The sequence below is a fragment of the Paroedura picta genome, chromosome 7 (assembly GCF_049243985.1).
Source record: "Paroedura picta isolate Pp20150507F chromosome 7, Ppicta_v3.0, whole genome shotgun sequence".
In the NCBI taxonomy this organism is placed as follows: Eukaryota; Metazoa; Chordata; class Lepidosauria; order Squamata; family Gekkonidae; genus Paroedura; species Paroedura picta.
In genome coordinates this window covers 105899691-105927517 of record NC_135375.1, presented here as the reverse complement: position 1 = coordinate 105927517, position 27827 = coordinate 105899691, and the positions used below count along the sequence as shown (strand labels likewise).

The window sequence follows — 27827 nt, the reverse complement described above, 5'->3', positions numbered from 1 at the left end:
TTCCATTGTGGATCCTGCTGAATCCAGATCGATTTGAACTTGGGTCTTCCTCCCCACCCCCCACTGAAACAGAAAAGCGTTCTGCCCATGCTTAGGGAGGCTCAGAAGCGGAGGGGGGAGCCAAGCACAGGAGCCTCTTTTTTTCTTTCTTTTCTTTTCTTGAACGGGGGGGGGGGAGAGGATCAGAGATAGCAGAGGAGGGGGAAAAAACCCACAAGGCAAACCTCTACCAACAAAAGTTAGGGCTTCTGCAGAGAGAAAATTAGGGCTTCCTCTTTAAGAAAAGCTTGGCAGCCGTGGCCAATCAGGGCTTCTCTACCATGGAGACTGCATCAAATGCGAAGCAGTTGGAGATCCTTATTGTTTCTCAGTCCGATTCTTAAAATATTGAGGATTAAAAGCACTCTAAGATATTGCAGGATAAAGGTGGGGTCACTCCGGATCAATCATTCTTGTTGCAGAGGGAAAATTTAAATGGGACAAAATCAAAACGGAAATCACATTCAGTGGAAATGGCAGGGACTGAATCGACCCGGGATTGGAATAAAAGCTCCGTAAAGAATCCACCCTGGTTAGCACCTGGATGGGAAGGAAGTTCAGGGGTGCTACGTAAAGGCAGGCAATGGGAAACAATCTCTTTTCGCCATACACTAGCTGCAACTTGATGGCACTTCCCATCACATCACAAGAAGCATCATATTCATGAATGAAGCACAAGAGGACCCTCCTGTCATTCACCCTACACCCCGAGGTCTGTTCACAGAATGATGGTTCCCACAGTGGGCCAAGAGATGCAATGGCAGTCACTCACCCATCATGTCCCACTACTCATACGCCAAAAGCAAGCTTGGTGTCATGGTTAAGAGCAGCAGCTTCTAATCTGGCAAGCCAGGTTTGATTCCCCGCTCCTCCACATGCAGCCAGCTGGGTGCCCTTGGGCCAGTCACAGTCCCGATAATGCGGTTCTCACAGAGCAGTCTCTCAGAGCTGTCTCAGCCTCACCTACCTCACGGGGTATCTGTTGTAGGGAGAGGAAAGGGAAGACGATTGTAAGCTACTTTGACACTCCTTTGCAGGTATAAAAACCAACTTTTCTTTGTTGAAATTTCTTTAGAGCACTGTATTGTTGAGCTAGGGGGCTGGACCGCACCCCTGGGAGTCAGGCAATGCACTAAGGAAAGGCAGTGAGTCAGGTCTCCATTCCTAAAAGGTAGGGGAGATTTCCCTCCAAGGAAGATGGTCTGAGTTCCATAGTGTTCGAAGGCTCTTCCAGGTTTGAGAACAGCAAGCAGTCTTTTAAAAGCCCTGAACTGCAGCCCCAGGGAGACACTGCCCAACAAGGTTGAGTCTGCACGGGGCTTTTTATCCACTCTCAGCCCAAATAAATCTCTCCTGTCTGCACTAAATTTGATTTCCCTTTTGATTTTGGGCACATAAAATTTTCCCTCCACAACATGCATGATTGATCAGTGGTGACCCTACCTTTCCCCCCATATCATCCTGGAGTGGATATAAGCCTCAATATTTGTAAAACTGCCACCAGTATAAGTGTAGATTTCTCCTTTTTGCAAATTCACTTACTGCTCCATGCCTGCAACGTAGCAAAGCAGTCTTCCTTGATTGGTCAGGGGATCAGCTCAAAGACTTCCTGGTTCCCAGTTACAAGGCTTCCCTCCCTGTCTTAAAGTAGCTGCACTCCAGAAGTCCACACTTTTCTCAGCAGACATTTGCCTCATTCTCTGAGAGGCTGCTGCTGGCTTGGTTGTCAAAAGAGAAGAAATAAAGCACTAGAGCTGGCTAGACTTCACCTGACCCTCCCCCCCAGTTTAGGAAAGGTAGCTCGGCTTCGTAACCATTGCTCCCCTCCCCGCTCTGAGCTGCCCCGCCAAAAGCAGAAGGCTTTCTGTTTCAATTCAGAGTGGGGGGATGGGGGGGAGAAAGTCCCGGGTTCAAATTGATCTGAATTCAGCAGGATCTACAGTCGGGGGGGGGGAGCAAGTGCAGAATCAGCCCTGATTTCACCGATTGAACAGGCAAGATCCACTTGCAAATGGTCACCGAAATGGACTGAAACCACATTATTTAGCCTGTGTGAAAGCACCCACCACCTCTCCATCCCAAGCTCCACCGAGCATCAGTCCCAATCTCCTGTAGGTCCCCTTGTGTGTCTCTCTGGTTAAAGCTGTGGGGCTGCAATCAATATTGCGGTGGTGATCGTGGAAAGTGCTGCCAAGTCACAACTAACTTTTGGTGACCCCACAGAAGTTTCAAGAGTCCACAGGTGGTTTGCCACTGCCTGCCTTTGCGTCATGATCCCTGTGTTCCTTGGTGGCCTCCCATCCAAATATGACCCAAGGACAACTTTGCATAGCTTTCAAAATTGGAGCCAATCCGGCTATCTGAGTCAGTCCAGTCTTACTGGCCTGTAATTCAGATGCTAAACTGGGTTGGCCCTGGTTAGTATTGGAAGTCCAGGGTCACGACACAGATTCAGGCAACAACAAGCCACCTCAGAACCTCTCTTGCCATGAAAAGCCCATGGAGAGGTTGCCATAAGCCAGCTGCCACTAGACCGGAAAATAAATAAATAAATAAATAAATAAATAAATAAATAAATAAATAAATAAATAAATAAATAAATAAATAAATAAATAAATAAATAAAATTCCCTGAGCTTTCCCTCTGTCTGCATTCAAAGGGCACCTTCCCCCCAGAAACACTCAATACAACTGACGTGAAAACATTTAGCACGCTGATTAATAGAACTCCTGCCATTTAATAAGAATTAAAAAACAGCAAAATGGTGGATTGGGGGGGATGAGATGGAATCAGGTCAGGTCCATGATGCTCAGGGAAGAGAAAATTTAGCCCTTTCCTTGTGTAAATCACCCCTTGTTACTTTTGTTGTTATGTGCAAAGTCGTGTCCGACCCATCGCGACCCCATGGACAATGATCCTCCAGGCCTTCCTGTCCTCTACCATTCCCTGGAGTCCTTTTAAGTTTGCACCTACTGCTTCAGTGACTCCATCCATCCACCTCATTCTCTGTCGTCCCCTTCTTCTTTTGCCCTCGATCACTCCCAGCATTAGGCTCTTCTCCAGGGAGTCCTTCCTTCTCATGAGGTGGCCAAAGTATTTGAGTTTCATCTTCAGGATCTGGCCTTCTAAAGAGCAGTCAGGGCTGATCTCCTCTAGGACTGACCGGTTTGTTCGCCTTGCAGTCCAAGGGACTCGCAAGAGTCTTCTCCAGCACCAGAGTTCAAAAGCCTCAATTCTTTGACACTCGGCCTTCCTTATGGTCCAACTTTCGCAGCCATACATTGCAACTGGGAATACCATAGCCTTGACTAAACGCACTTTTGTTGGTAGGCTGATGTCTCTGCTTTTTAGGATGCTGTCTAGATTTGCCATAGCTTTCCTCCCTAGGAGCAAGCGTCTTTTAATTTCTTTGCTGCAGTCCCCATCTGCAGTGATCTTGGAGCCGAGGAAAATAAAATCTGTCACTATCTCCATTTCTTCCCCATCTATTTGCCAGGAATTGAGAGGGCCGGCTGCCATGATCTTTGTTTTCTTGATGTTGAGTTTCAAGCCAACCTTTGCACTCTCCTCCTTCACCCGCATCAACAGGCTCTTTAGTTCCTCTTCACTTTCTGCCATTAGAGTGGTATCATCTGCATATCTGAGGTTGTTGATATTTCTCCCTGCAATTTTGATCCCAATTGGTGACTCCTCTAATCCCGCCTTTCTCATGATGTGCTCCGCATACAAGTTAAATAGGCAAGGCGACAGTATACAGCCTTGCCGAACTCCTTTCTCAATTTTGAACCAATCCGTGATTCCATGTTCAGTTCTCACTGTTGCTTCTTGACCTGCATATAAATTTCTCAAGAGACAAATAAGATGCTCTGGTATTCCCATCTCTTTAAGAACTTGCCACAATTTGTTGTGCTCCACACAATCAAAGGCTTTAGCATAGTCAATGAAGCAGAAGTAGATGTTCTTCTGGAACTCCCTAGCTTTTTCCATGATCCAGCGTATGTTGGCAATTTGATCTCTAGTTCCTCTACCTCTTCGAAATCCTGCCTGTACTTCTGGAAGTTCTCGGTCCACATATTGCTGGAGCCTAGCTTGTAGGATTTTGAGCATAACTTTGCTAGCATGAGAAATGAGTGCAATGGTGCGGTAGTTTGAACATTCTTTGGCATTGCCCTTCTTTGGGATTGGAATGTAAACTGACCTTTTCCAATCCTGTGGCCATTGCTGAGTTTTCCAAATTTGCTGGCATATTGAGTGTAGCACTTTTACTGCATCGTCCTTTAAGATTTTGAATAGTTCAACTGGAATGCTGTCACCACCACTAGCTTTATTGTTGCTCAGACTTCCTAAGGCCCATTTGACTTCACATTCCAGTATGTCTGGCTCCAGGTCAGTAACTACCCCACTGTGGTCATCAGGGATGTTAAGCTCGCTCTTGTATAGTTCTTCTGTATAATTTTGCCACCTTTGCTTAATCTCTTCTGCTTCTGTGAGGTCCCTACCATTTTGGTCCCTTATCATACCCATCTTTGCATGAAACGTTCTCTTCATATCTCCAATTTTCTTGAAAAGATCTCTGGTCCTCCCCATTCTATTGTTTTCTTCTATTTGTTTGCACTGTTCATTTAAGAAGGCATTCTTATCTCTTCTAGCTTTTCTCTGGAATTCTGCATTCAATTGGGTGTATCTTTCTCTTTCTCCCTTGCCTTTCACTTCCCTTGTTACTATTGTTACTATTGTTTCCTTGTTACTATTTGTTTATTATTTATTATTCATATATGTAGGCCACCGCTCACAATTAATTTATACCAACCAGATGTTCACTCATCACAGGTATTTTTCCAGAGAGTCGCCATGTTGGTCTACACTGCAGTAAGCGCCAATAGCCCCACAGATTTTCAGGGCACGAAGATACCTTTGTCAGCTTTGGCTCTCAGAACTTAATCCCTGAAAGTCAATTCAAACTCTTCACAGGGATTTGGGCATTTCTGTGGTAAGTGCCACACCCACTCCAACCCCAGAACATTGATTTAGTTCATAGAAATCATAACTATCACAGTTCCACAGGGCTTGTAATATGGAGCTCTTCCGCCAGGCGTTCAGTTGAGGCCAGGGTTAATCACCTCAAGACTCCTCCTCAGGCTATGCACCCATAGCTTGTGTACCCCACCTCAGGGTAGACTGCTGTGAGGTTAGGGGGGGGATTATACTACAAATCTTGTTTTCTGAGGGTTGTGGGTTCTATGAATTTTATGGGGGTTTATTTACTGTAACCTGTTACAATTCTCTGGAGAGTGGTAGGCTAGAAATAGGAAAATAGGAAGGAAGGAAGGAAGGAAGGAAGGAAGGAAGGAAGGAAGGAAGGAAGGAAGGAAGGAAGGAATAACCACTTTCCTGGCTTGCAGTAAGTTTTCCTTACTGCTACCCCAATCACAGACACCAGCTTGAGAAGAGTTGTTTTATGATGCTTATTAAATAATGCTGATCCCCACAGAAAGCTCTCAGCAATAACATGAATATGAACAGGAGCAGGGCAGGGGCAGAGTTTTTTTTTTGGGGGGGGGGAGGGAGGTCCATCTGGATATTAACAATCTAAGAAAACCAGCAGACACACAAAGTAGATTTTTACACTTGATAGCTAGCAGAAAATGAAAAGGGTTGCACCTCCTGATCCGACAGCAGGCATTCCTTTCCTGCTGCCTGAAGTCCATGCATGGCATAACTAAACACAAATCATGTCTCTCTCCCCCTTTCCTTTCTTTCAAGTTTCTTTGATCCAATGCTCCTGAGTGACATCAAAGGAGCCTTCCTTTCTTAAAGGAAAAGATGGTGAAGGGATACTTAGCCACGGTTCAGCATAATCCTCTATCCACCAACAGGTCATGGACAGCTAAAGAGGCAGCGTTCAAACGTGCAATCATAAATGCTCAGTAACGAGTAACTGTTAGAAATTTTACATAGGTTGGGGTTGGTTAGAGATGGAGAAATGCCAAAGATCTGGGTACAGCATACACCTTGGCTCCATCATCAACCCAAAGGGTACGCCCAAGAAATCAGAAGGAGATGGAGGGCGGTAGCAGCCATGAGGGGTGAGAAAAGGCATAACTATAAGAATGTGTCACTGATGACAGAAGTTAATTCATACCACAGTCCTCTCCATTACATTGCGTGGGAGTGGAAGGTGGACAATAAAGAAAGCTGTGTTCCTTCCAAATGTGGTGTTTGAGTGGGCTCACCCACCTCACAGGGCGTCTCTTGTGAGGAGAGGAAAGGGAAGGCGAATGTAAGCCATTTGAGACTCCTTTGGGTAGAGAAAAGCAGTATATAAGAACCAACTCTTCTTCTTCTATTCTGACTGAGCAGTAATATCAGGGCTCCCTTAGCCTCACCTGCCTCACAGGGGGTCTGAGGTGGGGTGATGAAAGGGAAGGTGATTGTAAGCCACATTGAGACTCCTTAGGGCAGCAAAAAGCGAAGTATAAAATCCAACTCTTCTTCTTCTAGAAGCAAACATGACTAAACTAAGGCTATCGTACTTTGGTAATGTGACAGAAAAGAGAACAACGCTAGGAAAAGTGAAAGGCAGTGGGAAAAGAGGAAGTCCCAAGATGGGATGGATTGACTCAATCCAAGAAGCCACGGCCCTCTGACCTGCAGGGCCTGAGACAGGTCACAGGACATTTTGGAGGTCATTAATTCATAGGCCGCCAGAAGTGCCCATGCTTCAGCTCACCTATATTCCTGAAAGATAAGAGAGCCGTTTGCTTTGTGTTCATGCAGAGATGCCTCTCATACTGGACTAAAGACGCACCCAGGACACCAGCCAAGATGGAAGGTTTTATAGCTCACTAACAGAGCAGCTGACCTCCAGCCTCTATCAACCAGAACGCAGGGCCTCCATTTCCATTGTAAATCATTATGGCCGAGCTACATATTAACACAGGCAGCCACCAACACCGTCTCCTTCCTCTGCCTTCTCTCTCTTGCCTTGCAATGCATACTTTGTTCAGAGCTGTTCCCCAGGGAAGGCAAACTGAGACGACCATTCTGGGCCCAAAAGAAGAAGAAGAGTTGGCTCTTATATGCCCCTTTTCCCTACCCGAAGGAGGCTCAAAGCGGCTTACAGTCACCTTCTCATTCCTCTCCCCACAACAGACGCCCTGCGAGGTGGGTGAGGCTGAGAGAGCCCTGATATCACTGCTCAGTCATAACAGTTTTATCAGTGCCGTGGCGAGCCCAAGGTCACCCAGCTGGCTGCATGTGGGGGAGCGCAGAATCGAACCTGGCATGCCAGATTAGAAGTTCGCACTCCTAACCACTACACCAAAAGGCACTGCCCAGGACCTAGATGGCAAGGGTGCTGATGTCAGCCCCATTACTTGGGTGAGAAGTGGCAGCTTCGGTGCCCACTAGCACCAACCCTGTCAGAGTGCTGAAATCTGAAACAAACACAGAATGTTACACGTCATATCAAATGCAAACACATCACAGCAGGAAACTGGCATGATGTCAGCAGAGAATAATGGAGGGACATTAGGATAATATATATAGCATATGGCAGACAGGTAATATGTCCCATTCACAGTGGTATAGTTCAGGGGTAGTCAACCTGTGGTCCTCCAGATGTTCATGGACTACAATTCCCATGAGCCCCTGCCGGCAGGGGCTCATGGGAATTGTAGTCCATGAACATCTGGAGGACCACAGGTTGACTACCCCTGGTATAGTTCACAGTCCATTCCCCTGTATACGTATCTTCTTGAGCCATACCATCTGTAACATCTGTAACAGCTTTCGCTGTTAGAAATGAGTAAGACGTAGGTGTGGGGAGAAAGGGCGGGACCTGTCCAGACTTTGAGCCTGTCCCTCCAGCCCGGCCAGGAGCAATCTGGCAACATTGAAGCCAGTTTGCCCCTGGCCGCTGACGGAGGCAGAAGTAAATAGCCCTGCAGGGCGGGGGCTTACCCAAGCCTTGGGGGGCCATGCAAGCGACCCCTGAGGCTTGGGTGGGCTGCCCCATGACTTTACAGACCAGGGGGCAGGGAGGGCGAGGGGGGAGAGGGCCTGCCTGACATCGGAGGGCCGTGCAAGTGGCCCCCTAAGGCATCACTGGGCTGTGGCAGGATTTTGCCGCTCAGGGGGAAGGGGGAGAAAGGAGCCTGCCTGCTGTGGCAGGCCCTTACTGAATAGGGGGGGGGAGGGCCTGCCAGGAAGCCCTCCAGCCGTGGCATGCGGGGCAGGGAGGCCATCATGCAGCCAAGGCTTCCTCAGGCTGCACAGGGCCTTTACATTCCTGGGGAAGGGAGGGAGAGCAGGAGGCCTGGTTCCGTGTTTTTAAAGTCTAGTCTTGATGTTGCCATCATGGCTTGAATCCAGGTGATCTTTGGAGAAAATGGACAACTCCTAAGGAAGTGTTCAGTTTATTCATGGCCAGCTTTTCACTGCTCATTATGTTCTATCCCATTTTCCCTGTCTCATGTGGAAACAGGGCAAAGTTGTAATATCTATATCTATATCTATATAGGACAAACATGGTACTAAGAATCATATCCACTCATGTACACATTTACACTTGAAAAAAGGATAAGACAATATTTTGACTGATGTTCTGTCACAGTGAAATTATTTTGGAACCAGGGCTGTTGCTATGAGTTGGGAGAAGAGATTGCATAGATCGTCCTTGAATTCTGAGCTTTTGTGTTTTGCATCTAAATAATTACCACTCTAATGTGCAAAGATAAAGAGAAAAAACACGCAGACAGTATTTTACCCTGTCGCTCTACAAAAAGCAAAGCTACTTCAACTGGCGTGTAGCTATTATAGTTGTTTTTCTTAAAGTGAAAATGTAATAAATGAAGTAAGCATATTAGACAACCTGGTTTTGTGCTGTGGAGCATTCGAGCACAGTCCCTCCTCCAATTTGAATAGAAAGGAAGATTGCAAAAAATGCAAGTTATTATAACACTCAAAACAATGGAATCTCCAGGACTCAATAAGGATATGGGTTTCTTACCTCACTGCGTATGCTAACCTCATTCAACTCTTATACCCACATTTCTTACAATCTCCTTTTTATTTTATTTGGGAAAATGAGACTGTTAGATGATGTAAGTAAGTAAGTATGTAATGGTATGTAATGCTATTTAGAATCTTACTCTCTGTTCTTAGGACAGGATAATAAACTCAGCACAGTTTGTCACTTGTGGGAATGCCTCCATGCTTGGGTGGAGACAGATGTGGCTAGCAACAAGCCACTTTTAATTACTTTTCACAACTGGGAAAGAGTCCACCATTAATTACTAACTTTACATTTTTATTGCCCCAATGTTTTCGTGAATGACAACTGAACACAAAGGACTGATTTTCTTTTCTAGCAAGGAAATCATATTTGGACTCGTGATGTTGTTTTCTAATTTGCTACTAATTTACTTTCTCCTCATATTTGTACTCTTATGATCCCTGTTCCATTGTCGGAGGAAGTGTGCCTACACACGAAAGCTCACACCCTGAATAAATCTTTGTTGGTCATAAAGGTGGCCCTGGACTCAAATTTTGTAATCCCTCCTCCAATTATGACAGCCTGTTAAGCAACCACTGAGAGGTTTAGTGCATCATGTTAATGCGGTGTTGAGCTAATGCCGTGATGTCACTTTTAGTGTGGACCGGGAAGTGATGTCATTGTGCTGATGTAGCCCTCCAGGATTCTAGAGCAGGGGTAGTCAACCTGTGGTCCTCCAGATGTCCATGGACTACGATTCCCATGAGCCCCTGCCAGCAAATGCTGGCAGGGGCTCATGGGAATCGTAGTCCATGGACATCTGGAGGACCACAGGTTGACTACCCCTGTTCTAGAGCATCGTCCCAATGCAATTGACATCATGGTGTTCTAATGAGTGCCAGTGCATAAGAGGAGCTGAAGGGTAGTTATGTACTACTAGGCCCTAAGGCCATAATACTTTTGGCTTGAGGCCTGCTCAAATCCTGCAAATCCTACACTGAAGCACTACTTGAAACACCTAGTTCCCATGACCACATTGGTGATTCCCAGCTGTGCCCTCAAATCAAATATGGGACATCTCTAGCTTCTAATAGATATGTATGGAAAGAATCCACTTCAGAAGTCTGGTCTGAATAAATAACGCAAGTAAGATTTATTTATATGTAAGATTGAAGATGTGTGTATGCAGGAAAATATTCTTTTAAAACAATATGTTCATTTAAAAAAAATCCTGTCTGAAAATTCAAGAGTTTACTGGATTTACGTTTGGGATGAGTACAAAATGGGGAAATGCAGTTTGTGGGGGTTCTTACCCGAACCACAAACTGAACTGGTTTGTGGCCCTGCAAACCCCATAGAATGGGACAATGTCTTTGAATTGGGTTTGCAGAAAGCCTGAAAAACAGGGGAGCAGCTTATTGCTTAGATGTTTCAGGCCATCTTGTGCAGATGACAGCCCAAAATAGCTGAGCAGCTGGGTGTGCCTCCCTGACAGCTGTTTTAAGGCTGCAGTCCCTGTAATGTTTAAAGGGAGTGCCCAAAACAGCTGAGCTGTTTTTGCAGCTTTTGTCGAGAACAGAAAGCAGAGATCTAAAGGGACTCAGAGTCCCTTTAAACTCCGAATTTCTGCTCTATTCACGAACCACCACTAACTGCTTTCAAAGTCTGCAGAAGTTTGTCCTCCCTCATAAACTTTGGTTTGTGAAACCATGAACAGGGTTTAGTTTGTGCTCATCATTTACATAGTATCTGTGCGCTGAAACAAATTAGTACTTGGCTGGAAGATTGCCAAAGACACCCCGGGATGCTACAGGGAGGCCGGCAATAGCAAACCATTTCTGGTAGGTCTCTCACCTCAAAAACTGTGGGGCAGCCTTAAGTCAGCTATGACTGGACACACTTCCATCGCTACCATGTGGTAACTGTAGCTACCACGCCAAGTATGCATCTGGAAAACTGCCAGGACCCTAGCTTTGAAGAAGGGCAAAAAGTAGGGGAAGCTTTTCTTTCTCCTAAGGTCTGAAATTGAAAGTCTGAGGAATGGAGGCAAAAATTGGGAAATGGTGGTGGTGGTGGTGGTGGTGGGGAAGTCTTCTGAAACACTTTCCCTCAGAATTATAAACAAGAGCTGACCTACTTATTGCACAGTATACATGGCAACCAGTTCAGCTTCGCCTGCTATGAGAGCTCTCTTCACAAACTCTTACAATAGGGAGGGAAGAACGGGGAACTGTGAAACTCTGTGATTCATTAACCATACTGGCTGAAGCAATTAATTCAGTCAGAAATTCATTAGTTGCTGCATGTTGCGAACCTTTATTCCGAAGTTACATATCAAATACACTGAATAATTTTTTAGGTTGCTCTCCTCAATTTTATTTTCTTGAATGTGTGCCATCGGATTCGTTTGTTTATTAGAAAATATTGTTATTAACAACAACAAAGCTTGCAGGTCTTAAGACAACACTGGACTCAAAAGTTTAATTCTGGGTTTAAGGTTTCGTGTACATACGCACTTCTTCAGATGGTTTGTATACCTAAACGTCAGTGGTATGAATAATCCAAGGAAGAAAGAGTGCTGCAACCATTTAGTAAGAATAAATGCACTGGGAAGGACCATGAAAGATATTATTTTGAGAAATAACATTTGGTATTTCTTATACACCATCTTTTAATTTTAAAAATTAAGCATTATACCAATTTCCCCCCTATGAGTTGGAGAAGGGAAAAAGTAGGATGGATTAGCTGACCAAGGTAACTGGAAGAAGAAAGCATATTCCGTCAACAACTGGTAAAAGGTAAAGGTATCCCCTGTGCAAGCACTGAGTCATGTCTGACCCTTGGGGTGATGCCCACTAGCGTTTTCATGGCAGACTCAATACGGGGTGGTTTGCCAGTGCCTTCCCCAGTCATGACCGTTTACTCCCCAGCAAGCTGGGTACTCATTTTACCGACCTTGGAAGGATGGAAGGCTGAGTCAACCTTGAGCTGGCTGCTGGGATTGAACTCCCAGCCTCATGGGCAGAGCTTTCAGACTGCATGTCTGCTGCCTTACCACTCTGCGCCACAAGAGGCTCAACAACTGGTAATATCTTGTAAACTACTTTTTTGCCAAGGGTTTGCCTGATAATCCCCCTTCTCAAGGCCACTGAGTCCGTGAGGGGTGAATAAGCCCCCTCATGCCTCTCTAACCTTCTCTGCTTTCTGGAAACAGCCTTTGGCACTGGAAACAAAGATGCATCCCGCATGAGTCAAATAACGCCCAGCAGAGATCTGCAACCGATCTCAAAACAGGAATTTTAAAGTTCATTTGACACCGGTGCAGATCTCTTGCTTCTAAATATCAAAGGCAACTTTGCAAGGGTAGCATTATTGTATAACCACCATCTCCTCAGCAAGAAAACAGACAATGAACCATGCCCAATGGGAAGTAATCAACAAAAAGCACAGTTTGCAATTTAATCTTAATCTTGCTGAAAGGGATAGAAGACCCCATAGAAAGGCCAGGCTTGCTACATGGAAGAAGGCACTGGCAAAATCATAGCTGTTTGTCTCTTCCCTTGAGAATCCTATAGCAGGGTTTCTCAGCCAGGGTTTCATGAAGTAAAAAACAGGGTACAACCCCCCCCCCAACCCAGATCTTCTTATAAAAGCCACTTCCTGAGCAGAATCACCTCCTTTGCTCCTTCTCCAAGAATCACCTCCTCAGCCATTTGACTTTGGGAAATTTGTGACACAACTAGCACCTGGGGGCCCTTCCCAGCAGTCTCAGGCAGACTGTCGCACAATGAAGGAAATGAGGGTTCTAAGGTATGATAAATGACAGCACACTGCAGCCATGTCAACCAGAAGCATAGTGCCTTTAGATCCGGTTCAGAGAAGAGCCAGAGACCAGGGTGCACTCTGCTTGAGGCTTTTTACCCACTCCCAGAGCGACTAAATCCCTGCAGTCTACACTGAATTGGATTTCCATTTTGATTTGGGGTGCGTTAAATTGTCCCTCTGTGACATGCATGATTGATTCATGGTGATTCTACCTTTTCCCCACGATCTCCTAGAGTGGATATAAGCCTCAATATTTCAAAAAACGCCATGAGTAAATGTGCAGATTTTTGCTTTTTTTGAATTAACTCACTGTTCCGTGCCTTGGAGCAAAGGAGTCTTCCCTGATTGGCCAGGGCATCAGTTCAAAGGCTTCCTAGTTCCCAGTTGCAAGGCTTCCCTTAAAGTAACTATGCTCCAGAAGCCCTAACTTTTCTCAGCAGAGATTTGCCTCTTGTTATTTCCCCCTCCTCTGCTGTCTCCAATCCTCTCCCTGCCATATTCAAGAAAAGAAAGAGACTCCTGCACCCCTCCCCATTCTGACCTTCCCCAATCAAGTGCAGAACACTTTCAGTTTCAATGAGGGGGGGATAGAAGAAAACACGAGTTCAAATCATCTGAATTCAGCAGGATCCACAATAGAAAAAAGCGCAGAATCAGCCCAGATGTGGGTTGTAGTGGCTGCTTCATTGACTGGGAGCAGCAACTGCAGCCATGTCAAGTTCTGAATTCATGTCCCTGGAAAGTTGTTCCCGAACTGGTCACACCTGACTTCAAGTGAGGACTTTATAAAACCGAGGTGGCTAGTTAGAAGCTGGAGGAGAAAAGAGAACTAATTGTTTGGGTCCCTACTGAGTCAGAGAAGCAGAAGAATAAGTGACGTAATTCTTTTTTTAAATTCCTAACTCTTTGCTTTTTAGTTGCCTAAAGCAGTCTTTCTCAGCTTTTTTACCATTGAGAAACCCCTGAAACATTCCTCAGGCTTCAAGAAACCACAGAAGCAGTGCAATTATGCAGAATATGGTTGGGAAGTACAGCTGTGGACACACCCATCCGGGGTCCCTCCCCATCTCCTCCAGACCCATCATTGGCCATTTTGGGAGGGTTTTTTTGTACATGACCATATATGGTAATATCACCTGACACATTTTAAAAATATATTAACATTAATTAATTCCCACCCATTTGAGAAACTTCCCAGGGTTGCCAAGAACCACAGAATCCTAAAGTTGGATGGGACCTCCAGGGTCATCTAATCCAACCCCCTGCAGAATGCATAAAATGGCCACATGAGCCAAGCACCTACACAGTCCCTTCTGTCCACCTCTATATAGTCTGCCTAAATTCACAGAATTAGCATTTCATCTGACTACATTCATAGAATTAGTGTTTCACAAAATCCTGGTTGAGAAAACCTGGCCTAAAGGTTTAACCAAAAAGTACAATGGAACTTCTTTTTAAAGAGTGAATTATGCATTTCAGTATCTGTAACCCGGCCTTTCCTTTGTGGCTCAAAGGAGCATAAAAAAATAAAGACTAAAAACAGACACAATATACAGAAACCCCATTAACCAAGAAATTGCCTGCAACTTAAATCCCATCAAGAGCCCTCATGAATAAAAAGGCCTTCTGCGCCTGGGAGGGGGTGGAGCCTGCATGCCTAATCCCGCCTTAAACCTCCTCCTGTCTCCTCCCCTCTGTCTTCCTTGAGCCTGCCTGTTTACACAGGTGGTGATGTCACTTCCGGGTAATGCAGGAGGGAGGTGCAGCCAGCTGACATCACTTCCGGGGCTCCTCAAAACCTGAAAAATTATTTCAGGGGCTCCTCTATGGTCAAAAGATTGAAAAGGCTGCACCAGAGAGAAAGAACACATTCTGGTAGATGCCAGCAGAGAAACAACTAGAAGGCGACAACTGAAAATCCACAATCGATGCGTAGAATGTATCGGAAGAGATTCTGTCTTCTGCATCAAGAGACAGGCCTGAGAAATACATTCCCAATCACGCAGAACTTTCCTGAAGTCCACGTGGCTCAAAGCAAAAGGCCAGAATGAGAAGTAGTGGATTAGACACCAAATCTAATGAGACATCAGTATTTTCATGCATATATTATTTATTTTGGGATGGGATGGGACAAGCTGCAAAAATAAAAAATCCACAATAACCAATTCTCTCTACACCAGTAGTCCCCAAGCTTTTTATCACCGGGGACCGTTCAACGCTTGACAATTTTACTGAGGCCCGGGGGGGGGGGGGAGTCTTTTGCCGAGGGATGTCGCCGTCTGAGCCCCTGCTCCACTTGCTTTCCCACCGGCGCCCCTGACTTCCTGCCGCCCACTGGGGGGTGCTGCCAGCAGCAGCTGTGCAGTGCCATGCCAAGGGGGAGCCCCAGCCATGGTGCTGGAGAGCACCAAAGGTGAGTTGGCGGCAGAGTGGCAGGGCAACCCCTGAGGCAGCAGCCGGGGAGGAGGACGAGGTGGACCTGCAGCCCAGTACCGAATGATCTACGGACCTGTACCAGTCCATGGACCGGGGGTTGGGGACAGCTGCTCTACAGCATTTATGTCTTACTGTCGACACAGTACTGAAGATTTCAGTGTTATAAATCCTTGAATTAATATGAAGAACTGCACTAGCAAATGCTCCTAGTTGGTGCTATTTTATCTGGTGTTTGTTCCTTCATTTCCCTTTCCCCTCAAGAAACATTTCTCCCATCTCACAATTCCTCCTTATCGCAGGTAAGCCTTAGTCTGTTTTAACACATCCATCACTTGGGTAGATTTAGGGGAATCCCATGCGAGCAGAGATTATGTCCATGAGGAGCTCTGGCTGTTGAATCTATTACATTTTTCAGTTTTCTGTAGGCCAAGCGAAGAGCTAATACATTAGCTCCACATATGGCTACCCTTCCTATTTGGTGGATTACCATCTGTCCTGACAAGGAGGCTACAGAAAGAGTCACAAAATTAATTCAATGGGCCCTAAAACTGATGGGAACTGAATGGATTAACAGAGCGCACCCCAATACCAATTGCTGGTCTTGCATACATGAGTGAAGCCCTGGAGTCTGCAGGGATTAAGATATGGAGATAGCTCTGGTCAGTGTGTACTTTTCCAGGCAAACACAGAGGTCAGAGTTTAGCTGTGATAAGAGTGTGTAATGAAGGCTAGTGTATAATCAAAATATACTGAATAAAGGCTGGGGTCCGGAGAAGCCCCGGGAGAGAAAGAAGAGAGAGAGAAGAAGAAGAAGAAGAATCCTTTTCCTCCAGATACCTGTATCTTCTTTCATTCCTACATAAAACATCGTACCCAAATCCAGAAACTATCCTTGCCAACTGGGTTCAGAGGACTCGTCTCATTCCAATAGCAGACAGACTGATATTGTAGGTATTTTTTTCAATGGTTGAGTTCCATCCTTTTATTAGCTAAAACTCTGGTTCTGGATTGTATTTATTTGAATGCTATTATCTTACTAAATGTTTGTCTTCGGCCCAGCCAGAGCAAATTCTAGCCCTTGCACTTGATGGACTATTTCACTGAGAATACAGCCTAGGAGAATTCTCGAGTATCCAAATTGTCACTCTTTAAATGACATCATAAAGGTATTGTTTGAGCTTCAAGCTCTCAGCGATGAAGTGCTTTCCCTGAGCCACACCCTCTTGTTCTGTACGTTTGTCGACAGGAAAGTGTCGTCAAGTAGCTGAGGACTCCTAGCGATCCTATAGGGCAGAGGTGGCCAGATTGTGGCTCTCCGGAGGCAACTGAGCTGACAGGAGAGGGGGGAGGAGACTCTTTCACCCCTTCCCATCCAGGACCCTCAACCCATGTGACTTCTAACCCACACAGGCCCCACAAGTTCATAACCTGCTTACTCAGGATCAGAAGGAAGAGGAACATGAAACAGAGCCAATGATGTCAGGCAGGATTCTAGAAGATAACGATCCCCAACCTGTGGCCCCCGGACCACACGTGGTCCATAGAATAATTGGAGGTGGGCTGCGAAGGACGCCTTCTTTCCCCCCCCCCCCCGGCCCTTTACTTCCCCCCCCCCCAGCCCTTTAAAACACACTTCGGGTGTCATTGCCTCCCATCACTCCCAGATGGGACTATCTCGTTGCAGAGAAACAAGCTCAGGGTTCCCATTGATTTGTCATTGTCATGAGTTAAAATTTCCATGAAAATAAAATGTTCCTTATGTTCATTGTTGTGGCATGTCTGTATCTTATTTTGAAGGGATGTTTAAACATTACCATAGCGATCAGAGAGCGCTAGGGCAGTGGTTGAGAGTAGAGGAGTAAACTACCCCACACACGCCGGGCCTCAGTAAAAGGCGTTGAGTGGTCCCCGGTGATAAAAAGGTTGGGGACCACTGCTATAAGATACATATCTTGCTCTTAACTATGATAAAGGAGGTTTTATAGCAAAGCATTACATATCATTTGATGGCAGGGTAATGGGGGAAAGTGCTGCCAAGTCACAGATGCATTACAGCAGGGGTGGCCAAACTGTGGCTCTTCAGATGTCCATGGACTACAATTACCATGAGCCCCTGCCAGCATGCAGCATGTAGTCCATGGACATCTGGGCTGATTTTGCACTTACTTTGTTTTTTCCATTGTGGATCCTGCTGAATTCAGATCGATTTGAACTCTATCCCCCTCCCTCTATTGAAACAGAAAGCGTTCTGCACTGAATTGAGAAAGCTCAGAGTGGGCAAGGAAGCCAAGCACAGCAGGAGTTTCTTTTCTTGAACAAGGGGGGGGGGGGAAGAGGACTGGAGACAGCAGAGGGGGAATAAATCCAAGAGGCAAATCTCTGCTGAGAGAAGTGTGGGCTTCTGGAGCGCAGTTATTTTAAGACAACCCTTGAAACCGGGAACCAGGAAGTCATTGAACTGACACCCTGGCCAATCAGGGACAGACTGCTTTGCTATGTCAGCATTGGAGGCACGAGGCAGGAAGTTAATCTGCAAAAGCAGAGATCTGCAAATTTACTGATGCCGATTTTTGAAATATCAAGGGTTATATCCACTTCTGGAAAGGTAGGTTCACTCTGGATCAATCATGCATATTGCAGAGGGAAAATTTAAAGTGCCCCAAATCAATATGGAAATTGAATTCAGTGTAGACGACAGGGATTTATTCGAGTTGGCAGTGGGTAAAAAGCCCCGTGCAGACTACACCCTGGAGAGCTACAGTTTGGCCACCCGTGCATTACAGTGACCCCTTACGGGGCATCAAGGTAAGACATGCACAAAGGTGCCTGGGCACTGCTTACCTCTGCATAGAGATGTCCTTGGGGGTCTCCTATCCGAGTCCTAACCAATCCTGAGTTAGTTGCTTAATTTCTGAGATGCAATGAGATCAGGGTAGCCTAGCCCACCCAGGTAAGGCAAATGGAAGTCCATAACCCTTAAATATCTATCCCCTGTGTCCTATTCAGGGAAAAGAGCTCTCTCTCCCCTTTCCAGCCTCCCTCCTACTTTGGTTCCATTTCTCAGAATTGTGCTCTCAAGGACAATCACAGTGTGCATTTTCCCATTAATCAAAACTGTCCAGATTCCCTGCCTGGATTATCTATGCACAGAGAGACTGAAATGGTAGAAGTCAGCTCATTGCATTCCCCGTCACCACGGGTGAGCTGGTTAGTGATGAAGCTGGAGCAGCCAGCCAGGAGCGGTGGAAATAAGTATTCAAGCTAGCTTCTGATCAGCCCGTACTTTGGTCACTGTGTCCGTGGCAGGGGGGCCGTGGCTCAGTGGCAGAGCATCTGCTTGACACGCAAAAAGTCCCCGGTTCAATTCTCAGCATCTCTGGCTAAAGGGACCAGGCAGCAGGTGAGGTGACAGACCTTGGCCTGAGACCTGGGGAAGCTGCTGCCGGCCTGAGTTGAAAAAAACGGAACCTGATGGACACCTCCGTACACAAGGAAGCCAACACTCCCTCCCACGCACAAGGAAAAGGAAGGGTGCCGTACCAAACGCACAATCCTATCCATGCTGACAAAGCAGGACTGGGAGGACCTGAAGCAGCTTGGCATTGAGTGGTATTAGTCAATTTATGGACAGCATTGCCCAAGTTTTGGGTCTGTAGCACATAGACAATCCTGCACCAAAGTGCTTCTTATCATAAGGTGGTGCACCGGCAGCACGCGCCATCTAAACATAAGACCAACACCGGAGTTGCTCTGGATGGCCATTCCCCATGTCCACACCACATGCCTCCACTCAGTTTACAGGAAATCATTTCTGCCTCTGCACCGCTGGCTCTAGTCATGTCCAAGAGTGCAGCTATGCCTCTATGAATGGCTGGGGGCGGTATTCTCACAACACCCTGCCCCATTCCTTCCCACGCCCCACCCCAGAGCAATTTTGGAACTTGTTTTTTTCTTTGTGAAAAAGAAGCATACACGAGGTGCTTTAAAAAAAAGATAGCACAGACCACCCGGCAGAGGGATGTGGGGAGGGGAAGAGCAAGACTGACAACTCAGTCAGCACCGGAATGTCAATTAAATTGTGAAGGCAGCGGAAAGATGAGCTGCTGACCATGGAGGGGGGAAACTGCAGGAATGGCTGTTTCAGGGGCATTCACACGCAGCTTAAATAGCCAGGGACGCTGACTGCTGAATTGCTGGGAAATCAGAGCCTCACAAAATACTTTCAGAAACCACTTGATTCCTTTTCTCCATCTCTAGCCCTCTGGGTACCGGAGAGCCTTTCGGAGGGCACCATAAATGAATGGGTAAAGACATTCCCATTTGTTCCTTTTACTGGGGGACCGAAATGAGAACGGGGTTCAACTGTCCCCTTTTTCATTTTAGCAATAAGGCAGCACGCCAGATCCCAAATATGGTTGCTCAAAAGTAAGTTAAGGGGATTTACTTCCTAGATGCTTTTACTACTTTTAATGTTTTGGAAAGGTGTGACCTTCTTTCGGTCCATCATCTGGTAGCGCCTTGACCGGGATGGCCCAGGATCTTGTCAGATCTCAGAAGCTGCCAGAAGGGCAAGCGATATATTGAATGATTCTGAATGTTTAATCTCTTAAACTTTTAAGTTTCTCTCCCTGTTAATTTTTCATAATATCTTTTAGCTTAATTTTAATACACCCATGAACTGAAATGCTTGAGTATCACAAGCATTGTGTTTTTATCCTTTTACCTTTGTATTCTGGTCTAAGACTGTATGACTAAATACACCGATAGATCTAGGAAGCTAAACAGGGTCAATCCTTGTTGGTATTTGGATGGGAGACCACCAGGGAAATTTAGGTTTGCAAAGCAGATGCAGGCAGTGGTGAACCTCTGCACCTTTGAACAGCTCTTGCTCTGAGAATCCTTCAGGGTCTTCGTTAAGTCAGCTGCAATTTGACAGCTTTTTACACCACCAGTGTATAAAGCTAGAAGAAGAAGAGCTGGTTCTTAGATGCTGCTTTCTCTACCCGAAGAAGTCTCAAAGCGGCTTACATTCACCTTCCCTTTCTTCTCCCCACAACAGACACCCTGTGAGGGAGGGGAGGCTGAGAGAGCCCTGATATTACTGCTCGGTCAGAACAGCTTTGTCAGTGCTGTGGCAAGCCCAAAATCACCAACTGGCTGCATGTGGAGGAGGAGCAGGAAATCAAACCTGGCTCACCAGATTCGAAGTTTGCACTTCTAACCACTACACCAAGCTGGCTTCTGCAGTGCGAACAGAGAGAAGCAGCAAAACTATTTCTTCCCTGTGGACTCTAGCTTCCTGCAACTTTGTTCACGTACAATGCAAGCGATTGGTACACTTAGAATCATAGAATCATAGAGTTGGAAGGGGCCATACAGGCCATCTAGTCCAACCCCCTGCTCCAGGATCAGCCCAGAGCATCCTAAAGCATCCCAGAAAAGTGTGTATCCAACCTTTGCTTGAAGACTGCCAGTGAGGGGGAGCTCACCACCTCCTTAGGCAGCCTATTCCACTGCTGAATTACTCTGACTGTGAAATTTTTTCCCCTGATATCTAGCCTATATTGTTGTACTTGAAGTTTAAAGCCATTACTGCGTGTCTCACACTTGTGAGAATGTGTGCATGTTGTTCATGATGGGCGAGGGGGGCATATCTCTTCCCTCTTCCACCAACTTTGCTCAGATATTCTGAACCTTTCCCCCAATTTCTTTCCTGGGGAAGAATTTACCCATTATATCATTCTCCCCTCTCACCCTTTTGGGTGCATTTAACAATCAATCCAGGCTTCTTTCTGTTCCATTTGATCAAGTACTGGACATTATATCGGAGCATCCACTTGGGTTTGCCTACTTTTCTTCCCATGTCCACACCTGCTCAGAGAAAGCTGCCAAAATCCCCACCACCACCTCCACCTAATTAATTTTTACAGCTCTGGCTTAGCATCAGCCCCCTGGACCCAGTTCACCGGAAGAAGAAGAGTGGTTTTTTATGCCCCGCTTTTCACTATCCAAACAGATCGCCTTCCCCTCCTCTCCCTGCAAGAGATGACCTGTCATGCAGATGGGGCTGAGAGAGCCCTGACAGGGGTCCGAGGGGCCCAAGGTCACCCAGCTGGCTCCATGTGGGAGAAGAGTAGGAAATCAAACCTGCTCTCCAAATCAGAGTTCACAGCTCTTAGCTGCAACACCACGCTGGCTCTGGACTCTTGAGGCCAAGCTGCAGCACTCGGGGAAATCCCACTACCAGCCAGCCCTGGTCCAACAACACCCGTGCTAGGAGAAGACAAATATAGGAGGGGCCTGCCAGTGGAAGACGGAAGCTGGGCAAAATCCACCTCAAGGAGCCAGCCTGCTCTGAGTGCCCCCTTTGCCATGAAAGGGGGCACACCGGTGAACAATGGTATTTGGTAGGGTTGCCCCTGAGCTTACAAGCCCCTCACCCCACACCTGCTGCTAGAAACTATACCCAGTGGCCTTTGCAAGAGCCATCTGGAGAGAAACCAGCAGAAGGGTTGGACTAAATCAGGGTGGCCAAACTGGTGCTCCAGAGGTCCATGGGCTACAGTTGCCATGAGTTGGCAGTATGCTGGCAGGGGACGATGTTTCCCCTGTATCTTATTGTATAGTTTTGATATTGTTGTATTTTATGGTTTTATGTCAGGGGTTTTAATGGGGATTTTTCTGGGTTTTTAATTTGACACTGTAACCCGCCACAAGCCTTCGGGGAGTGGCGGGAAATAAATCACATCAATAGTAATAATCCATGATCATCCCTGAACTAAATGCAACACCTAAATGCAACGCCTACAGCAGGCTTTGTGTTGATAGGATATTTCTACAGCTCTCATCCGTCCGTCCATCCATCCACCTCTCTCTCAGCACTTCTAGCAGCCGTTAAAATAAATCCCAAAGGCCCTCTAAATCGAGCTTGGGACCAATTCCCAGCCCTGCTAATTGTTAGGTTGTGCCGATGATGTTACTGTTGTGGTTTGTATTTATTTGGGTGCTTTTGCAAGAAAAATCCCTCGTGTCAGCCGCAGTGCTTTCTCAAGTGAAATGGCGAGCTGCCACCCTTGGCTCCACTCCTGTTCCCTAGGTCTGGGGACCTTGGATGAGCTGTGGGGCCAGCTAGGGAGCCAGAGGCAGCCTCTGGGGGGGGCTGCCGCCCAACTTACAGCAACGCTGTGGGGCTTTCCAGGCAAGGGACATCCAGAGGCGGTTTGCTGTTGCTTGTCTCCACATCACGACTCTGCCGTTCCTTGGAGATCTCCCACCCAAGCACCAGCCAGGGCTGAACCTGCTTGGCTTCCAAGATCAGACAAGGGCCCATTCCGCACACATAGGATAATGCACTTTCAGTGTACTTTGGCAGCTGTGCGGAACAGGAAAATCTACTTCTAAAGTGTATTGAAAGTGCATTATCTATTGTGTGCGGAATAGGCCAAGATCAGGCTAGCCTCTGCCTTTCTCCCCAGCCAGGCCCCAAGGTGGCTTACTTCAATTGCCTCTCTTCCACTCTTTCCTCACAAGAACCTTGTGAGGTAGGGTAAGCTGAGAGGGTGTGGCTGGCCAAAGCCCACCCAGCGAGCTTCCAGGCAGAGGAGGGTCTCCCAGACTCTATTCAATGCAGCTTAGGTCTTGGAAAGCGTTCTTTCATTTGCATGACCAAGTACAGGGAGGAAAGAAAATGTTTTTTAATGTTAAAACGTTTTTGTTTTCTTGTGACTGTCGCAAAACGCCCCAAGCCAGTGGGTAAAGGCAGCTTATAAATTGGATTATGAATAAAACATTGGTCTACGTTTGAGTTGTATGCTAATCAGTTTCCATTTGAGTATCAAACTTAAAATTCGGGGGAAGGGGGGGAGGAGATTCCTTTACGCTGTCCAAAGGGCAAGGTTGTAGACAAGGTCAGCTAGCCAGATCCCATCAGACCTCAGAAGCTAATCCTTGGGGAGTCCATGGTTCCTCCACAGAAGCCAGCAACAACAAACCACCTCTGGACACCCCTTGTTCTGACCACCCCACCAGGTCAGCTGCAAGCTGGCAGCTCTCTCCTCTATCTGTGAAGGAGCCTGCAGTTTTGGCTTAGTTTTTTTCCTGCTAGCGGATATGGTGTGTGTGTGTGTGTGGGGGGGAAGATGCAGAAACTTCCCCAGCAAAAGCCGTGTCAAGTAGCCGTCAGCAAGAAAGGCTCACACCACCACAACCAAGCCAGATTGTGGGCTGCGACAGACAGGCGGCATTTCTTCCAGGCAGCTCTGGCCATGGCAAGCTCAGTCCCACTGGGGCCTGGAAGGGCTCCGGTCGAGATAGCTTTTCCCCGCCATGCCGGAAGCAATCCTGATCCAGACATCTGGGCTGGTCTCACAGCTCCCCACTGGCCCAAAAGAGGCCAGGGGCTGGCATCTGCCACTGCAGCATCTAGGGTAGGAGTTTCCCCAGCAGGGCCGAGGGCTCAGCAGGCAGCCGAGTCGCTAAGCCTGCGGCAAGAGAAGCAGCAACGGAGGTTGCAGCCATCCATCCGGTCCGTCGGTCCCCCCACGATTTCCCTGAGATTGGTCAGCAGGCCAAGTTTCGGCCCCCCTCCTTCCTTTAGCCTCGTGTAGCCGGGGAGGCCGGGGGGGGGGGGGCTGCTCTGCCGTTAGACCAGCCGCACTGGTGATTCTGGTTCGGCCTGGAATGCCCAACCAGAATCACCTGGAATGCGAAGAGAGAAAGTTGGCTCACAACAGAGACAAGGAAGTCCTTCGTCACCCAAAGAGCAAACTACACATGACATCTACTGTGGGTGGCGGCTCCAAGCACAGCCGGCTTCAGGAAGGGGAGCAGAGGCCCATCAGCAGCCATCAGAACCTCTGTCTGGGGCAGGGATGGCCGGTTTTCTGGGTGTCTGGGGGGCAGGAATGGGATGAAGCTCTGGCCCTGCTGCTGGACCTTGGATTTGGCCTCTGTGTTGGGCTGGATGGGTCCCTGGCCTGATCCCATAAGGCTTTTCTTATGTTGTTAAAAGGAGCTGAAGTCCATGAGTGGCTCTTAGCCACACAGTATACATTGATGCTCCATGCCCAGTCTTCGTTGGGGGGGGGGGCACTGTGGGAGGGCTCGAGGAGTTCTCTCCTTGCTGGCAGACCTTGGGAGGGCTCCTGGGCTTTGGCCACAGTGTGACACAAAGTGTTGGCTGGATGGGCCTGATCCAACATGGCTGTGGTCCATGAGTGACTATTAGGCATAAGGTCTCCATGGACCACTCTCTCTGGGGCAGGGATGCTCTTCTGGGTTCCTGGTGCTGGGGGGGGGGGGAGGGACAGGAGAAGGTTTCTGGAGTTCTGCTGTTTTGGCCCCTGGCCGGATCCAACGCGGCTGGCGTCCTTCCCCGCACCCGGCTCCTTACTGCAGGCGGCCGCCGCATCCCAGGGGGCAGCCCCAGCGGCACGTGCGCGCAGCGCCGGAGCGAGGCAGCCGACGGGCCCGCGGGCAGCGCGCAGACAATGCGAGCGATCCCGGGGGCCGGGCGTGGTGGCCCAGGCAAGGGGATCTCCCCGCGCCGAGGCGGCCCCGAGGGCCTCCGCCACGCAGCCGTCGAGCCAGGGGCCCGGGAGCCCGCCCTGCCCGCCACTTACCGGCCATGGCCCCGTACCCCAGCTGCGTCCACGGCTGGTCCTTGAGGCCCCGGAAGGCCGTGTTGGGGATGCGCTCCATGATGCCCTCGTAGAAGATGCGCCGCACCACCTCGCGCTGCGCCGGCTGGAACTCGCGGATGCTGACGGCGCCCGGCGGGCCGGGGGCGGGCGAGGCGGGCCAGCGCGGCTCCTTCTTCTGCAGCTGCTGCAGCTGCTGCTGCTGCTGCGGGCCGCCCCCGCCGGCCCCGGGCTCCTGCTCGTCGGCCACGATCTTGCTCTCGCAAACCATCTCGGGCGGCAGACAATGCATGCAAACGGGCCGGGGCGAGGGCGGCGGCGGCGGCGGCGAAAGCGGGGTCGGTCGGGCTGCGCAGGCGGCGGGGGAGCCCGGGCCGAGCCGCGACTGCGCGCTTCACTGCTGCGGAGCCGGCGGCGGCGGAGGCACGAAGGAGCGGCGCCGCATTTCGCCCAGGCATTTATAATGCGGCAGAGGCGCTGCGCTGCGGCGCCGGGGTCCCGCCGGGTCCTAGCGTCCTTGCCATTGGCTGCCCGGGGTCGCCATGTGGCCCGCCGCGAGGGAGGGAGGAAGAGGGAGGAACGCCCCCTCGCCATCCCCAACCAGCCGCCCGCCCGCCTTGATGTCACCTCGGACGCCGGGCGACTCCTGCGCCAAGCCGGCTGGAGGGGGCGTCTGGCCAGGCGAGCGGCGGAGGGAGGGGGGGAAGGCCCGAGCTTGGCGGGGCGGGACGGGACGGGACGGGACGACGACGACGACCCCCGGGAGCCCCGAAGGGGAGGAGGCGGCGGCGGCACCTGGTGCCGTGCTCTGCCCGCGCGCATCGTGCCCAAAGCGGCCACCAGCCCGCCGTCGTGAGACCCCCGCGCGAAGGAGAGGCGGCCGCGCCTCGGTCTCTGCTCGGTTTTCCGCAGCGGAGGGAGGGAGGGCGGGAAGGGGGATCCTGCTGCGGAAACGCGGAGCGCCCCCGAGGCGCAGGCAGAGCGCGGCCGTCGCTTGCCGCCTGTTCTTCCGTCCGAGGAGGTCGGGGCGGCCGCGGGCCCCGCCGTCCCGTCCCGTCCCTTCGCCCCCGCCTCCCCGCGCGCGACCTTCCCGGCGACGGCCTCTCAAGGGCTTGGCACGGCCCGGAGCGCCGCGGCTTGGCGGGCTGCCGTCTCGGGCGCCCTTGGCGGGGAGGGAGCCCAGCGCCGCAGCCGCCTCCCGCCCGCCCTCCCGGATGACGCATCGGCCTCTGCGGTACTGGACGGGCGCGCAGGCAGCCGGGTCGCCGGCACCGTCGGGCTTCCCTCGGCCTTCCCCGCCAAGGGCTGCCGGGAGACAAGCGCCGCGCTGGGGCTCTTCCTTGGCCCTTCGGCCTCTCCCGCTCGGGCCGGGAGCCAGGCTGCAGAGGGCGCCGGAGGGGAGGGAGGGAGGGGGGGCCTCTCTTCCCTTCCCTCCCTCCCCCCTGCCGCCTTCCGACGGGAGCATGCGCCGTGGCGCATCGGTGCAGGGGGGGGGGGCTGGCAAAGACCCCCGCGGCACCCAGCTGGGGCGTCCGGAGCCGGCACTGCGGACGGGACGGCGGAGAAGAGAGGGGGAGAGCTTTGCTTGGCCGCTTGCCGGGCTGGTGAGCGCTTGCTTTGCAGCCCGTTGGGTTGCCAGGTCCAGGTCGGGATATTCCTGGAGCCTGGGCAGAGGAGCCGGGGGGACAACGGGCGGGGGGCGCCGGCGTATGGACGGGAGGGACCTCCGCAGGGCCGGCTGTCATAGACTCCACCCGCCAATCCAGCCCTTTGCGCCCGTCGGCTGGAGATCAGCTGGTTTCCAGGCCCTGCCTGGAGGTTGGCAATAGGGATGGGCGCGAACCGGAAAATTCCGGTTTGTGGCAGCTCTCGCACCCAGCCAGGTTTTTCCCCGCACTGATCAGTTCGGATCTCCTTTCTCCCGACTGCGGCATGCTTCCAGGCAGCCAGAGAACCGGTTTCTTCCGCTTCCCTTGCAGCCAGTTGGACCCTGCCAGTTCATGGGTTAGACCCTCCGGGTTTCAGTGGCCCAAACTGATTGCTTTGTGGGTTTTGTAGGAAGGCACCAGTGCTAATCATTGGTCTGGGGGCACCGAATGGGTTCAGGCTTGTGCTGAATGTTGGCTCATGAACCGGTTGGGTCCCATTCCTAATGGGCAACTCTGTTTGCAGGCCCAGGTGCTTGTCCGCCCTCTGGAAACTCAGGTCTGCCATGGGTCTGAGCTGACTATGAACATCCTGATTCAGACTGTTGGTCCATCAAGTTCAGGATTGTCTACTTGGACCTGCAGCAGTTCTCCAGAGGTCCTTCACATCGTCTACTCTGCCTGGTCCTTTTTACTGGAGACGTCGCAGATTGAACCTGCCACCTTCTGCGTGCTTGTTCTACCACTGAGCCACGGTCCCTCCCCAAATATGGAAGCACCGTGGGGCACCTAGTGTGTGCCCATACGGGGCTCACAGTACCGGCCTGACAGATGCTCGTCCCTCCTCTTGGGCAAGCAGGTGGTGGCTTGAGAGAGCTTCTCTTTTCATGCTCAAGCAGAATAGAAGCAAAGCTGCAGCCAAGTACCCATTGCAGAAGGGACACTAACCAGTAAGGAGCAGGCCTGCAGCTGGGGGTTGCTGCTAGATCCGGATTTTCAAGAGGGAGGTGGGGGTCCCTTCAGCGACTTCTGTCGGGGTGCAGCTGCCACCACTGTTAGCCTTGGAGTGGTTACATGCAGTGCGCTCTGGATGGGGCTGCCCTTGAAGACTGTTTGGAAGAGTCAGATGGTTCAAAACACGACTGCAGAAGGCTTCTTGCCAGTTCTGAACGCTTTCCACTGGTTGCCAAGCAGCTTCCAGGTGCAGTTCAAAGCCCTATTTCTACCCTTTTCAGCTCTACATTTTCT

The 27827-nt window shown here is 49.6% G+C and overlaps 1 protein-coding gene across 10 annotated transcripts in view; it reads right to left on the bottom strand.

Moving 5' to 3' along the window:
* Positions 1–25485, bottom strand: part of NAT8L (N-acetyltransferase 8 like) — a 69571-nt gene extending 44086 nt beyond the window's left edge. For 8 of the 10 annotated variants that reach the window (XR_013232718.1, XR_013232721.1, XR_013232717.1 and 5 more), the window contains exon 1: positions 24916–25485. Coding sequence is in view for 4 of the 10 variants with exons in the window: in XM_077345931.1 (XP_077202046.1) it covers positions 24916–25391 (476 nt within the window). In the remaining 6 variants the exon portion in view is untranslated. The remainder of the gene's footprint in view (positions 1–24915) is intronic. The other 2 variants (XM_077345930.1, XM_077345932.1) reach the window with 1 other exon arrangement.
* Between the last annotated feature and the right edge of the window lie 2342 nt (positions 25486–27827).